Source organism: Pavona decussata, unplaced genomic scaffold, assembly GCF_977016875.1.
Source record: "Pavona decussata unplaced genomic scaffold, jaPavDecu1.1 SCAFFOLD_182, whole genome shotgun sequence".
Classification (NCBI taxonomy): Eukaryota; Metazoa; Cnidaria; class Anthozoa; order Scleractinia; family Agariciidae; genus Pavona; species Pavona decussata.
This window is the reverse complement of record NW_028145592.1, coordinates 302,952-319,404: the sequence shown is the minus strand read 5'-3', so window position 1 is coordinate 319,404 and position 16,453 is coordinate 302,952. Positions and strand designations below refer to the sequence as shown.

The 16,453-nt window shown below is 38.8% G+C and overlaps 1 protein-coding gene across 1 annotated transcript; it reads left to right on the top strand.

The window, feature by feature from the left end:
• The first annotated feature begins 545 nt into the window (after nt 1–545).
• LOC146462988 (polycomb group protein ASXL1-like) lies at nt 546–15,118 on the top strand. Its single transcript, XM_085084947.1, has 13 exons — nt 546–758; nt 867–946; nt 2,627–2,738; nt 3,544–3,577; nt 3,685–4,064; nt 4,947–5,123; nt 6,377–6,404; nt 8,192–8,271; nt 8,721–8,830; nt 10,520–10,593; nt 11,622–11,695; nt 12,547–12,578; nt 13,360–15,118. Exons 1-13 carry the CDS (start codon nt 693–695, stop codon nt 14,168–14,170), a joined length of 2,058 nt encoding a protein of 685 aa, XP_084941073.1. The 5' UTR covers nt 546–692; the 3' UTR covers nt 14,171–15,118.
• The last annotated feature ends 1,335 nt before the right edge of the window (nt 15,119–16,453 follow it).

Below are 16,453 nucleotides of genomic sequence, written 5' to 3'. Positions count from 1 at the left end.
GACCAGACCAAGTGTGTCCGTAATCTGAAGCAGGAGTTATTTTCATGCATTTTGCAGCGTCGTATCGGCCGGGGACTTAGTCCTGTTCTCAGCGAGGTATTACGTTTTAAAGGTTACTATATTTCTACGTTGTATCGGTCTCTACTTCTTTTATCATTTATATTTGTTAAGCCGATCAGATCAACAACGTATACCCGCAGGATTATCGTCCACGGTTGTTGCTTAGACTTTACTCAGCGAGGTCTCCGCAAGGCGAGAGTTGACTAAAAGGCTACTAAAGTTCTTGCAGTAGTTGAGTTTTGAAAACGTACGAATTATCCGGCCATTACACGATTTTCACAGCTATTTCCTCCGCGCAAAGCGAAAAAACAAACAAACAAACCAAGCTGAAAAAGGAAGAGGAAACAAAACAAAACAATACAACCCCCCTCCCCCCCGCAAAAAAGCTTGGCCCAGTCTCCTCACGGACACAATAGCGTGAAAACTTACGTTGTTCTTGGAGACTGGTCAAAAACTTCCTGTTTTGTTATCACGTGATCTGTTGTGTTCGTTCGTCTGCTAAGCAAAATGGCGGTTTGACCGTCTGAATTATTCGGCATTAGACTCCTTATTTCGCCCATGCCAGGCCATTTTTCCGTTTAAAAAGGTCGTAATTTTACGGTGATATCGAAATCTAACTGGCCTTCCGGGAAATGAGCGCGGATAAAAGCGAACAGAAGAAGAAAAAAGGTTTGACATGGGCTGAAGCGGCGAAACAGGTAACTTACATGGGCGCACAAAGGAGAACATGTCAGCTGACTGCGAGGTTCTGTGAGGTCTTATTGTTGGTGTTTCCATCGAATAAATGATTTTACCGTTACTTTTAGGTTCTAGAAAGGTCTGCAGATCCTCTCACTCACAAAGACATCCTCAAGGTTATCCAGGACGAAGGTTTACGCGATTTGAGGTGAGGTGAAGCGATCTCGCAGTTTTTGTGTGATTGACAGAACGTTAAATTAAAGTGGCGGTGGTTTCGGTTTGTAGGGTGAGGCTGTTTGCTGGCTTAGCTGGTTATTTGAAGCCCCAAACAGCGGTCGATCGCCGTTATTTTAGAATAGATATGCAGCTGCAAGATGCAGTCTGTCGATGAAATTGTGTTCGATCATTTTCATCTTAGTAAGCTTAAAATTGCATGCCACGACTAGCCATTGTAGAAAATGTAAGATGACATCATTTTATTTGCTATTATATTCAACAGCGAAGTCTTTCCAAAAAGAGTCACCCCAAAACCTTACTATTCCTCGAACTCAGTTTTGAATTTTATTCAAGTTTTTTTTGTTTGTTTGTGCAACTGATCAATAATACTAGAATTCCCCTTTGCATTTGTATCTTTTTTTTTGGGGGGGGGGGGGGGTGAGTGGGAGATTTCTGCCATTACCCTCAATGTTTATTTCCCATAATGCCTGGTTCTTTATGAACGGTCACACTTGTAAATTGACCATTATTTTGAATTAGTACAAACGTGGCAACAATTTCGAAGATACATGAAGACTTAAGATACAGAAGACTTAAGTTAAGATTTTGCTGGGGTAGTTTTGGTGCAAAGTGGGAATTTGTGGTTTTAATTCTGCATACATTTATCCGTTCAGTCTCCACAGGTAAAAAAAATGTCAAAGTGACTCAAAATGGTTGATTAATGTTTTCCTAAAAAATAATTATTTGATCTAGGCAAATATTAATTTTCACTGAATGCTGATGTGCCTGCCTTTGGGTGTCTCAATATTGTTTTGCAAATAGCATTATTTTTTTTGTTTTTAGCAAGACATACAGTTTATACATCTGAAAAGTACAAAGCTTGTGGAAGTTAATAGGAATATGCATACATGTGCTGAGTTACCAATAGATTTTATGGCAGTCTGACTTTGGTGAACTCAAACAAAATTAATTTTAAGTTTATTGAGTACTAGAAAATAATCAATTGACTACGTTTTTATTTATTGGAAATCACACCACAGCTATTTGGACAGTAAAATTTATCTTTTGGTAGGCGAAAGATAGGTCAACTAACTTGAACAGTTAAAGTATGACTGCGGAAATTGTGAACACTAGAATGACTTATGGAATGTTTACTGTGTTGGGAAAGAGAACCAATTAGGTATATGAGATGAATAAAATAAAAATTGTAGCAGTAATAATTTTTTTTTTATTTTTGTGGTTTGTTTCTTCTTGTAATTTGATCTAGCATCTCATTAGTCCTAGAACCATAAACTTTACAGAAATAATTATTCTTAGTTGGGTTGCGGGAATTCACCAGCCATGGGGACAGTATTCTGTCTGAGGCCTGGCTGACCATAGTGGAAGCCCCTGGATGTTCTAGACAACCACCTTCTACTTAACCCTTTAAGCCATAATAGTGATCAGCATCAAATTTCTCCTTGTAATATCAATGCTTATTCAACCCCTGAGGTCATGAGAATTAACGATATGATCACTCAAGGTGAATTTTCTTGATTACATATTTTCAAAAATTCTCTCCAGTACTTTTATAAGAAAAGTATGGGGACAAAATAGGAGATTTTGTTTCTTTGATATTAGGGGTTAAAGGGTTTAGCAAGGTAGTTGGTTAACAGGCTGTTTATTTTTCCAGTCGTGGCACTGCTCCATTGGCATGCTTGAATGCTATGCTTCATCACCATTCTCGTGGCCCAAATGACCTGTTCATAAAGGTGGAAGGGCGTATGAGCTGTTACAGACTCAATGTAAGTATAAATCAGCTTGGTCCACATGTTTTGTAGTATTAGGAAGCAAGGACATGAAAACGATGGCTTCAAATGATTGAATTGGGGTACAGGAACGGCACAGTGATGTGAACACTTGTCTCCCACCAATGTGGCCTAGGTTCGATTTCTGGCATTGATGTCATTTGTGGGTTGAGTTTGTTGTTGGTTCTCATCCATGCTGCAAGGCTTTTTCTTTCTCGACAAAAACCCTCACTTCCAAATTCCAATTTAACTCTTGAGGGCCACCCTAATTTACCTTGAGTTAGCTTGGTGCTGCCTTCCCTAAATATTATTATTATATTAAAAATATTAAGTTTGATTAGAATGCCTTATATTTGGTGTTAATAAGTGTAAGAGCAGGCAGCAAACATTCCTCTGTAGGCAGCCAAATTACTGGTTGCCGGCTCATTTTGACAGGGCTGGCTAATTTAATAAATATAATTGCTTTTTTGAAAATGTTTCTGTATTTTAAGATGGATTGCTGGGGACAAGTCCATGGAAATAATCTTTATTTTAATCTGTGATTATCCATTGTATGTCAAGTTTGAGGAAGATTTAAGCATAAAATAAGTAAAAATAAAATAAAATAAGTAGCTGGCAGTTGGCTGTTTTGGCCAGCAACTTCAGTGGAAATACATGTATCCGACCATTCAAAGCTTGAAAATGACTAAATGGCAACAGGAATTCATGGAACACTTTGTTTTGCTTATGACCAGCTGCAGCCGACTTTCCCTGTAGTGCCTGCTTCTCTAAATCTAAATGGTGAAAAAATTTCTTTTTATAGCCAAACAGAATCGAAACTTCAGGAGAAAATTCAGGTATGTCATCGACTTTCCTTGTTATTGTGTTATATTTGGCCATCATGTTCTTCAAGTTTGTCTTTCTGTTTAATTTGTATTTATAGTCATTTGTACTTAATTTACAGCACAAGACTCTGATTCCGATCTTATGGAAATGGCTGACGACACAGAATTCAACCATTTCCTTGACAAGGATAGTTTAAATGGTCCCCATCTGAGCAATGGAAAAGTTAAGATGCCCCTGGGGACAAGTGACATTGTAATGCCTCAGCTTAAACCACCCCCACCCAATACATCTCCCAGAGACCCCAAATTAAAGGCCTCACTTACCAAAGATGGGAGACTGCAGAAGAAACGTGGCCCCAAGCCAGGACCACGCAACTCAACAGCAAACAAAAGACCGAGGTTGACTACAAGACCCGTCCCAAAGATGGTGTTGAAAAACCTCAAAGTGGGGACCGTGGAGACTGGTGCTGGTTCTGGTGGGAAAAATGGCAGCGCAAAGGTGTGTTTACAGTGTTTGAAATAATACTTTGAAAGGTCCTCAGTCAACCTTTACTAAGATTTCTTTTATGTAAGTTCTGGAATGTAGGTGACTGGCCAAAAAAAAAAAACTTTTACCTATTATGTATGCCCAAATTTGTGGGTTTTCCATTATGCTTTCCCTGCCATTGCAGAAACAATAATTATTACCATCTAGTTAAAGCCAGCGACACACTCTAGGCGATTTTATATGCTGATTGTGGTGAATTTGATTGCAAGCAAATTTTTTTGACGCGGGTATGCTATTATTTTACAATAATTAATTTTTTGCTGTTCATAGTGATTTTCTACTCAACCTCATCGTTATTTGCCATTGTAAAAAGTCATGTCACAGTGACAAATTCACTCAATCTTATTTTTTGTTTAGTTTTTGATTTGCTGTGCCAAGTATATAAAATTGCGGGGGTGGGCACACTAGATGAATGACATACATGTATGTAGAGTTTAGTCACTGACACATGTATCTGACATGTCAGATGTCAGTTAATTGTATGCTGATGGCACGGATTGTTGGAAATCGTCATCGCAGGACCTGGCACTCTAGGCAAATGATGTGAAGTTTAATCACTGATATCTGAAATGTCAGATGTCAGTGATTAAATTGTATGCTGACGGCAGTGATTGTTGAAAATCGCCATTGCAGTACTAGGCCCACTAGGCGATTTTCACCCATCGTCACAAATGGGTGTATAAAATTACCTAGTGTGTTGGTGCCCTTTAGAGCATCTAAGCATGGTCCTTTGAATTCATAGACCTGTATAAGTAGTTATTCTACAGTTTCTTGGTTGATTTATCCTTGTAACATTGTTAAACAGGAATTTTTCATTGTACATGTATTTGACAGGTGAAGCCTCCCTCTGTCCTTGTCGAACCGTCTTCCAAGCTCATCCCCCCGTCAAGTGCATCAGTTACAGCTAATGCCATAGCTAGTCACCCCTTCCCAAGGCTTCCAGGCTCTGCTGATGACATTGATGGCAAAGAAAAGCTTGAGAAATTTTCTGACCTTTGGACAAATTCAAAGGTAGGTTTATTGACTATCCTTTTCGAAACATATTTTGTATGCTCAACATTATATTGATGTGATGTGATAACAGTTCCATGTTAATGGTGGTAATGGCTTATCCACCATTCATGTTTACTTAGTTATCGGTAGCACATCCAGAATTGTGCAGCTTTGCACATTTGTTCCATCTCACCCTACAGTTACATCATGCAGACCCATTTTTTTCTGCACTTCATACCTGTTACTTTGAGAATTTATTTGAGGCTTTTAAGACAATTTGTGGGTTAACATGAGACTGTACAGGTCTTTGTGATTTAGGTAAAGGAACATTCAAGATGTACATTAATATTGAGTTCAGAACTTCTCTTTTGCTATCTAGGGCAGGGACAAGGAGAAACTTAGTTGATAGCATAAGGCAATTTGACAGCGGTCCTTGTTTTATATGTAATAAGTTGCGCTCATTTAATATAACAGAGAACTATTACATGTATAATAAAGACAAAACTTCGGTTGAGTCTTACAGTTTTTGTAAATAGAGAAAAGGGTTACTTTCTATTTAGAAACTGTGGGACTACGTAGGTGGGAAGTAGAAACAAATGTTTTGTGTAACAAATCAACAGAGTTGATGACGTAATTTAGCCACCATAAAGGGATTCGTGTGCTGGGGCTTCAAGCATTAAAGGGGAAGTATCACAGGGTATTTGACCTCTTTTGTTAAAAATTATAAAATAACACCTTCACTTTGCTTCAAAATAATTCTAGATCAATGAGAGGAGAGAAATCAACTCAATTCGTGGCAGGAACAACTCGTACTCTGTTCTAGCGCATTTTGGAAACAAAAATACAAAAACTTGAAAAACATTAGCCTAACATTTTTCAAGTTTCAATCCATTCCGACCTACTCTTTCTCTGGCCAGAGGCACTAATCGACAGTTTTATTGCACTAGGGTGATAATTTATAACAAAACTTGACAATGTTCTTTTGTTTTTGTTGTCAGACAAACATTTTTGGGTTTAAAGATGACATCAAATTTTCGTGATACTTCCCCTTTAAGGGCTAGTGCTTAAAGCGTCAGCACTTAAATCTCTTTACTTTGACCAAATTACCTTCAGTTGTCAACTCTGTTGATAAAACTAGACATTCTTATCTTAGTAGTTGAGTGTGTGAGTTACATGTAGCGTGTTGTGAGGAAGTATTTCATTTTCTTGTTATACGTTTTTAAGTAAATGATTGTGGTGTTTGACACAATATTAACTTCATTTGATTTTAGCCAAGAAGATACAAGAAAATGAGTGTTGGTAAGTTTATGTATATTGTACAATGGGTTATTCCAGGAAAAATCCACCATCCCCGACGGATGGGGTCGTTTTTTAACCCCCCCTCTCACCTGGATTTCCTGAAGCACAAGACCCCCCCCCTCCTGTCTGGATTTCCAAAACAAAAGACCCCCCCTCCCGCCTGGATTTCCGGAAAAAATATATTAGGCTTAAATTTAATTTATTTTTAATAAAAAATACGCACAATCACGTCTAGAAGGTGTTCTTTTTTAAATTGTAAAGCTTCGGCTAATATTAAAAACTCTATTGCGTGGAACTAAAAAAAGAAAGGAGCAACAATGCGAAAAAGCCAACGAGTTCATCCTTTGTGCCCAATGGACAACACCCATGGAATCTTAAAACGGCACGCAGAAAACGCACTGGCTGCTTGTTCAACTGTGCTACGGACGATGGGACTTCAGAGAGTTTACCACTGTATATGTTGCAGGAACCCGTCCAAGAACTTTCTCCTTCTGTTGCTTTCGCAATAACTTAGGTTTCCAAAAGTTTTTTCGAGGTATAGATGGCTACAAGTTCCTCTAGAGTATTTTCGACGAAGAGGGAATGTTTGGACCAAAATTCTTTGGAATTATCTTCTTCAGCTAATAGCTCTGCATCCTTGCTTGCACAAGTAAAAAATTCTTCCGCCTGACGCAGTGGAATCCACGCTAGGAATGCAATGGCGGACGTGAAATTACACAACGGTGACGTGCTGGGTCTGGTACGAGTAGAAATATGTCAGGCCCTTCAAACTTGCAACAATGTTGCCATAGCTCGTTCTTTACTATCTTTTTGTTCGCGTTTTCTGCTATAAAAGGACCTGCGAAGGAACTTAGGTTATCATTTATTTTAGGTGAGAAATATGTGAACAAAATATTTCTATTATTTTCAGGGTCTGAAAGCGCTGAAGTGTCACCGAACTAAACGTTCGAATCGCGTGAACTATCGGTCGAAATGACTCCTGCAGAAGACTTTCTTAAGTTCAACTCCCCCCTCCCGCCTGGATTTCCAGAGTCTTTGACCCCCCCTCCCGTGAGAATTTCCAGAATCCCATCCGTCGAGGAGGTGTGGATTTTTTCTGGAATAACCCAATGTATTGTACTGTGTAGCATATTTTGACAGCGTTGATCATTAACTACTTTTGCTGATTGAAACAAAATAAATAAAATTTAAATTCTATCACTTGAGCAATCTTTAATTCCTGAATGACCCACTTCTATTGTTTATTTATTTGTCCGGACATGATTGTACAATACAATCTCTGCATAGCAGTACACACCAGAATGAATAGGCAACTACATCCAGTACTTTTTTGGAAACATTTTTAGTGATGATCAGTCCTTAATCTGGGGTAGCAAGTACAAGGCTGTATTTTCTCCAAAAGGCATTTGCAATACTGTAATAATTTTTTAAAGAAGCATTTTGATGGGACGAAACATGTTGATTTTTGTTCATTAATTCTTCAAACCAATACTCACTGGCATTTAAAACAGTTTCCTAATCACGATCAGAGTTGGGATTTTGTCAGACATTTTCCAATAACAGACTGTTCCTTTCATCTCAACAAGTACCCAGTTGAAAAAGTCCCACCTGCGGTTTGATGACATGAACATTGGTGGAATAATAACACCCCAGTGCTGTCTTTTAAGAACATGAATAATTGTTATATTTTACTTAAATATTGACAGTTTCGGTTGGTATTTTTGGTTGAGGAATTCATGTATGATTATAAACGAAACCTAATTTCCATTTTGTCCTGATGTATTTAGCTGCCCAGTTGAAGAGGACCAAGGAAGGACGGATTGATATTTCAACACCAGATTCCATTCTGACAAGCATTCCCCTTCGAGTGAGTATCATGAAAGCTGTGGAAGCCCCTGAAATTCCCATTTACATGTATTTTTTTATAATTATTATATTGGAAATTTATTAAATTTTATTTTTATCTCTCAGTTAGCATGCGCGGTGTAATTGGTCAATTTTGCGGGCCGTATTTCACTGTACGGCCCATCAGTTCCTTTCCTGTGCGCGCGATTAAGCTCAGAGATATAATAAATATCTTACTAACCTTGTTTTCTTGGTCCATACTGTAAGCTATGGATCGTTGTTTTTTCCCATTGATTTATAGCCCGTGCGCTTCGCGCCTGGGCCATAAATCAACAGGGAAAAACTTGGTCTGTAACTTACAGTACATTGTAAATTTCCCTTGGTTGTTGTAACCAGCCATAATCACTATAGTTGCCAGCAACTCATGACATCCCTGTAATCACTAAATTACTAACACTATTTTTCTTTCAGCCACTCATAAACCAGCGGACGTTTAACATGCTTCCACCGCTGTATCAGTACCAGTTAGTGACACTGCTGCCAAGAGTTGATCAATCATTGGGCAGTGATGGCGCCCTGAGGTATTTTTAATAGCATCATGACTTGAAAGATCACCCTGTCCTTTCAACATGTCATTGTGACTTAGATTGTTTATCATTGGCCCAGTTGCTAGGTTTCGGATCACCAGGGCCCAGTTGGTCAAAGCCTGATTAAGCTAATTCTGGTTTAATGTGAACTTTGATTCAAATTTATTACTAATCAGTAAATATTCTTCCAAAAGATTTTTTGGTCCCCAGTTTTGACTTAGAGTTTGTTTTCTTTACCTGAAGCTTCAAGTTAGGGTTTAAAACCACTTTTAAAGAGCAAGATTAAAACCTCAATGAAATTTTAATCATAGATTAGCGTTGATCAGCTTTCAAACAACCTGGCCCAGGTGTAAAATTCAGTGTGAAGTTAGTGGAAACATGTGGCTCTGGGTGGCAAAAAATCACCAGCTACCAGCACATTGTGAGAGCTCTACACACCCAGGAAGTTTGTTGTTTCATTTGCCACTTTTAAGCATCTTTACTTCATTCCACTGCACTGCAAATAATTATTATGATATTAAGATAATAAAGGTTAATTGAATAAATATTATTGAAGCGTTTTTGGTAAAACTAGTGTAAGTGTCGTTTTGCCTTGATAATGAAGTGGCGTATTTAGTTATTGAGCAAGGTGCTAAATAAACAAGAAATAGTTTATTACAGTCACTTTTCTTGAAAACGCAAGCGACCTACACAAACAAGATTTCAGTGCTAAATGGATTTGTTTTGTATACAAGACTGGACCAAGTCAAGCAAAACATTTGTGGCTGTGATTAAAAAGAATCAGTCAAGTCTAGAAATGCAAGCGACCTACACAAACAAGATTCCAGTGCTGAACGGATTTGTTTTGTATACAAGACTGGACTAAGTCAAGCGAAACATTTGTGGCTGTGAATAAAAAGAACCAGTCAAGTCTAGAAACGCAAGTGACCTACACAAACAAGATTCCAGTGCTAAATGGATTTGTTTTGTATACAAGACTGGACCAAGTCAAGCGAAACATTTGTGGCTGTGAATAAAAAGAACCAGTCAAGTCTAGAAACGCAAGCGACCTACACAAACAAGATTCCAGTGCTAAATGGATTTGTTTTGTATACAAGACTGGACTAAGTCAAGCGAAACATTTGTGGCTGTGAATAAAAAGAATCATTCAAGTCTAGAAACGCAAGCGACCTACACAAACGAGATTCCAGTGCTAAATGGATTTGTTTTGTATACAAGACTGGACCAAGTCAAGCGAAACATTTGTGGCTGCAAATAAAAAGAATCAGTGAAGTCTAGAAACCCAAGCGACCTACACAAACGAGATTCCAGTGCTAAATGGATTTGTTTTGTATACAAGACTGGACCAAGTCAAGCAAAGCATTGGTGGCTGGGAATAAAAAGAATCAGTCAAGTCTTGGTATCTCTTTTAATAAACTGTTTCTTACAAGTTTATTTAACATTTTGCTTGAAAACTAAATACACAACTAACTTTTTTACAGGAAAACCAGTCATGTGCCAAAATAGATCTTATTTGGAGCAATTTTCATTTGTTCTTGTTGATAAGGACAAAAGTGTCATTTTTCCCTCTCTTTGCTTTCCAATTGCCTTGTCAGTTGAACCAGAGGCATTTAGCAAGACAGTTTTGGTTCATAATTTAAGGGTGTTTCTAATCACTATTTATTATTATTATTTTTTTTGTAGGCCGTCACATACTGCTTTTACTAATGAGTTCTTTGCCAGTGCATGTCATTCGTGGAAGGATCGGCTTCAAGATGGTGAGCTTCATCACTCCCTCCTAAGGCATTCAAAGTACCACTTATATTTATAAATTGGGGCCATTTTTTCTCAAATTTGTACTTGGAAAGAGCTGCAAAACTACCAGTCTCCTTCGCAGCTGTCGTTTGGGCTTGTCACGCAAAAACAGGTGCGAAGGAGACAAAAAAACTAGAGCACTAAAACCTGGTGTTACGACTTGTTGGCCTTACAGCATTGGAGTGAAGATTGTACCTGAGTTTGGTTTTGATTTTGATTGACATGGTGATTTCTTTGAGAGTGCAAATTTGTGCCCTTTAAATTATAATTTGTGATTTTTACATTGAATAAATATATGTGGATGTCATAATACACTATGATTCTCGTTCGAGTACTGTTAGGCAAACAAATCAGGTCCAGAAATAGCAGCGTGTAAATCAGCCTTGATAAAATACTTCATAGTTAAGTACCTTTCATATCAGTGTTGGTGTTAAAGGGTTTCATCTGTATACTCAAAAATCTGAGCCATCTGATACCACATTATAAGGATAGGAAAGTGCTGCTGAGTAGCTCTTATTTCAATGCTGCTATTAAGGATTTCTTATGAAGAAGCAGAACTGAGAACCACAGGAAAGCACTCTTTCAATTGAATGCCCACTCTTTAGGGAGTTCTAAAGGCCCATTTAAACTGTTTCAACATTTGAGCAACATTCATTCAACAAAAGTTGAACAAATGTGTTGGATGAGCAGTGTTCAAACGGTTTTAACGTAATTCAACATTTTCAAGAACAAAGGAAATGTTGAATCGATGTTGAATGAAAGTTTAAAAACCAATTTAAATTTGATTCAACACGCTTTAACCAAACTTTTACAATTTTTACACTTTCAACAATGTTGAACGACCTGTTTAAACGTTCCTGTCATTTGATTCAAATTGTTGAACGCACGTTGAAGCAAATGTTGAAACCTAAGAGGGCTTGCTTGGCTGGTAAACAATTTTCACTGCAGTGGTCTGTTGTTTTACATGTGCATTTGTTGTTTTGTTTTCCAGGTGATTTCATGACCGACATGCAACAAAAAATGAAACAAGAGGAAGAGAGGCTAGCCAAGTTAGATCCATGGAAGGTAGTGTACTGCTGCATTGAGTCTTCATGTTTGTTGACACTTTGCGATGAAGGCAGAAAATGAGAGACAACGTACTTCACACGGACTAATACACTGTCAATAAATGAAGGTTTTGACAAACATTTGAAGATGAAAATTAGTGATAAGAAATTCTGACGTTGCGACGAGTCCATGTCGTCATTGTCAGTAAATATGCCAGATGAACGTGATATATAGAATTGAATTTTAAGGCCAAATTGCGGCTTCTGCTGGCTTTCCACCGAGCCCTTTAGAATGATAAATTTATCAGATATGTGAAGGTAGCAAATCAACGTGGAAACTGGAGGGAAATCCTTCAGATAATGATAACCAGTAAACCAATGTCATGCTTTATACAAAGTGATGTACATGGATATCACCCAAGCCATGTACAATGGTTTAAATGAACACATCTACATGCAATTTGTTTAAGGGACGGTGCCTACTAATACCGAAGTGTTTTTTGACGGTTTATAACTATGCGGGAAAAGCAGATCTTAGTATGGGCTATGGAAATCCAAAAAGAAAATTGGGGGTAACCATGCATGTTTTTAGAAATAATTAAGCAACAATTATTCTAAAAAGCAGTAAAATACAAGGCAATATATGGCATTTTTTTAAGCATGGTTACCCCCAATTTTCTTTTTGGATACCAAAAACTCTTGCTAAGTTCTGCTTTCCCCGAATAGTTTTAAACCGCGCAAAAATATCCCTCTATTAGTAGCTACCACCCATAGGAAACCTGAGTATCACGAGATGCGAAGAACGTATGCGCAGCAACAATAGTAGGCACCGTCCTTAATTGTTCCCTTTTGTTTTGTTGTGTCTTTCAGGCAAAGTTCTTTGAACCTGTTTGGGGCAAAAGGCAAGTTCCTTTTCAGTTTTGCTCACTCCTTGCAAATGAATGGGGGAAAGTCTGTGTGGGCTGATTATTGATTATGTTAATTTTTATCCTCAAGTATAGGCTTCTGAAAACCTTTCTGTAACTTTATTGGAGGGGGGAGCAGGGACGGTGCAGTGGTGAGAGCACTCGCCTCCCACCAATGTGGCCCGGGCTCGATTCTCGGACTCGACGTCATAATTATGAGGGTTGAGTTTGTTGTTGGTTCTCTTCCTTGCTCCGAGGGTTTTTCTCCGGGTTCTCCGGTTTTCCTCTCTCCACAAAAACCAACATTTCCAAACTCCAATTCGATCTGGAATCCGAGGGCCACAGGTTTGTCAGTCTGTCACCCTCATTAAACAAAGTTGATTTATTTGTTTATTGTAAATGTCCTTTTACCTTGACTTTTTGGTGTTTTTTCTAACATTTAACAATAATTATCTTGGGAAATCTTGCGGAACATCGCCTGATACTTAGCCGCCGAGGCCGTAGGCCGAGTTGGCTAAAATCAGAGGGTATTCCGCAAGATTGAGCAGGATAATTGTTTTGTTATTCAACACATTGATAAGAAAGCACAGTTGTTTTGCAGAAAAGTTGGAAGCGGTCTTTATTTTGCCATTTTACTCCTCAACACACGAAATTACGTATATCGCAGGATATCTGTTGACTACAGACTACGAATGTTCAGTACACCATGACAATATCTGAACAGTGTTACAATGTGTTGAACGATAATTTGAAATATTTGTCTTCTTTTCCCTTACAGAAAACTTTCCGAGTCCGACGCGGCATCACAAGATCCTGCGCACGCGTATTTCACTGCGCCTCTCTCGCCAGCGCCCGCTGTATCACCCAGAAGCACACTGCCCATAAGCCACAAGGAACCCAGCCTTAGCAGAGCACAGTTCACCCCAACAAAATCCCCCAGGATAACAAGCGCTATGATGCAACCTCTCACAGTTCCTGTAAAGAAACTGCCTTCTCACTGTCTTCCCAAGCGGGTGACTGAGTCACGTAGATCAGAGGCTGCAAAACAACTAAGAGCAAATGCAAGCGCACGGCCATCGCGGCCGCGGTCCATACCTATTTTTCGAATGGTAACCGTGGCGGTTGCTACGGAGGCTCTTAAAGCTGTAAGAACTTGTGCACCAGATAGTATGCTCACAGCTAGTACAGTGTACTCAAGGAAAAGGACGATTAAAACCCCATGCAGCGAGACTGCGTCTGATGGCTCTTTGTCCAGAGAGTCATCAGCAACTACCATCTCTACTGCATCTTTACTTTCTAACGATACGCTGGACCTGCGGACACCCGCCACACTAATAAAACAGAGACCGCCATCACGGGCTGCTATGCAAAAGCAAGCAGTCAGCAGAGAGAACTCGACACGCCGTCCGGGCAGTGTCACCAAAGGTTTTCCAGCCAATGCTGTCACTTCTAAAACCTTCAACAGGTCTATGTTGCTCAAGAGTTGCTCGTGTCGGCTGAAGGCCATGGAAGTGTGCAGAAAGTGCGGTGCCTTCTGTCACGATGACTGCATCAGTGCAGCGCAGCTGTGCAATTCATGTGTCAACTAAGTGATGGTCTGTAAAATTTTAACATAGCAGTCGAGAGATTATTTCAATTTAATTTAGCTAGACTAAAATCATCAGACTCCGTACCCAAGCTTGGTTTCTGAAACGTGATTAAGCTAATCCAAGTTATACACCAATTTCAAAGTTAGTATTAAAAACAGAGTAGTTTTCAACCGAGTGTCAAAAGAAGTTTTGCGTTTGCTTTGGTTTTCCTTTACTACGCTCTGTGATTGGTTAGCGAAACTCGCGCCACTTTCTCAACCAATGAGAAGCAAAACTACACCCAATCGTGCCTCGCTTGCACGAGTTTTCCCGCGCTTGACGCCGGTTGCATGTATTTCCTTCGAGTTCTGATTGGTTCTTTGTGCTGTTTACGTCGTTCATGATTGGTCAGAGTAATTACTTTGGTTTTTATGACACTCTAGTGAAAATTACTGCGAAGTTATTTCCAAGTTAAACAAGTTTTACGGTGATGTTTTTTGTAGCGTAACTATTGTCTGACCAAACCTTCATTCAAATAATCATTGAAAGCCTCTCTGAAATGGAAAGTAAGATCCGAAACATTCAGGATTAGCTTTAATCGCCTTTCAAGCAGCCAGGGTGTGGTGTTGTCAACTAAAGCAGACAGGAGAAACATTCATTACTTAAGATTTTTTAATCCCAAATTGCTCCATTGACCAAGAATTACTGAATTGAATCTTTGTAATATTTTTCCAATCTTGTCTCTTCAGTTATCCTTGTTGCCAGGCATTTTATCAAACGGAAGGTTATCTATAAATACTCTCTTTACTTAAGATATTACCTCTTGTTTTTATTGTTATCAGTCGTCTACAAAAAGCTGGAGAAAGACAAAGCAATTGACTTGAATTATGTGAGGAACGTATGAATGCAAAATATTGTAAATAAAACCGTAAGGATTAGAGAGGTCAGATTAAAAACCAGTCTCAGAAAGCTCGGTGTTGTAAAAATTAAGCTTGAATTATGATAACTGCCCGTACTTTGCACTAATCTGGCAATGGAATGGTCAGCGGTCGCCAAGTGTTATCAGTGATTCAGTCCATCAATCGAGTGCGGCATAATACGGGAGAACCCCGATGTATTAAAGGGGAAGTATCATGGGGTTTTTGATATCTTTTGTTAAAAATGGTGAAATAAGACCTTCAATCAGCTGCCAAATAATTCTAGAATTAAAAGAGGAAAGAAGTTAACTCAATTCTTAAAAGGAACAACTCGTGATCTGTTCTAGCGCATTTTGGAAACAAAAATGCGAGAACTTGAAAATCATTAGCCGAACATTTTTCAAGTTTCAATCCATACTGGCCTACTCTGTCTCTGGCCAGAGGTACTAATCGACAGGTTTATTTCACTGGGATGATAATTTATAACAAACTTGACAATTATTTCGTTGTTTCTGCTGACAGGCAAACAATTTTGGGTCTTGAAATGACAGCAAATTTGCGTGATACTTCCCCTTTAAAACGATCCTCCTTTAAACGAAGTCTCCGGTATAATTAACAATTGTGCTGCAAAATATTGCCTGATATTTAGCCTACAAGGCCGTAGCCGAGTTGGCTAAATCCCGCAAGATTGAGCAGGGTAATTGTTCATTTTATTGAACATATTGATAACAAAGCAGTTTTATTTCAGTAAATTTGCAGATGCTGATAGTCTTTATCGCATTCTTTTCCCCGAGAAACGAAATTATGTATATCACAGATTGTGTACAGCCGACGAATGTTAAGCGTACCATGACCGTATTTGGACAGTGTAACGTTGAATAATGACGGAAGACATTTTTCAGCTCGCCTGTCAGCTCAGCTGGACTGCAAGCACTCCTATTTTTTCCCTCATATCACGCTCGCAAAGCGACGGTAAAATTTTGCAAATTAGTCTAATGTATGGAGAACCCGGCCGTATAACGAAATCCCCGTTAACGAACTCAATCTAAAACCCAAAACTTACAATCTTCCTCGATATAATTGTCATCACGTGACTGAAGGGAAACAGTTAAAATGAGATCGAAATCCTTTATTTGATCGTGTCAACAGCTCATCTGCTGCTACAGGGCGTAAAAGCAGGATCCTTGTTCGCATGTTTAGCTTCATTAGCACAAATGCCAAAATTAAGTTGGTACAAATAAATATACCCTATAAATCGCAAAAAGCGCGACAACCTTGGTAGTCGCTGAAAATTTGACTTTAATACTTTTTGGGAGATCTTTTAAAGGTATCAAGATTTTACAAAGAATGTATGGTTGGGTGTTAATCTCGTACCCAGATCTCCCCA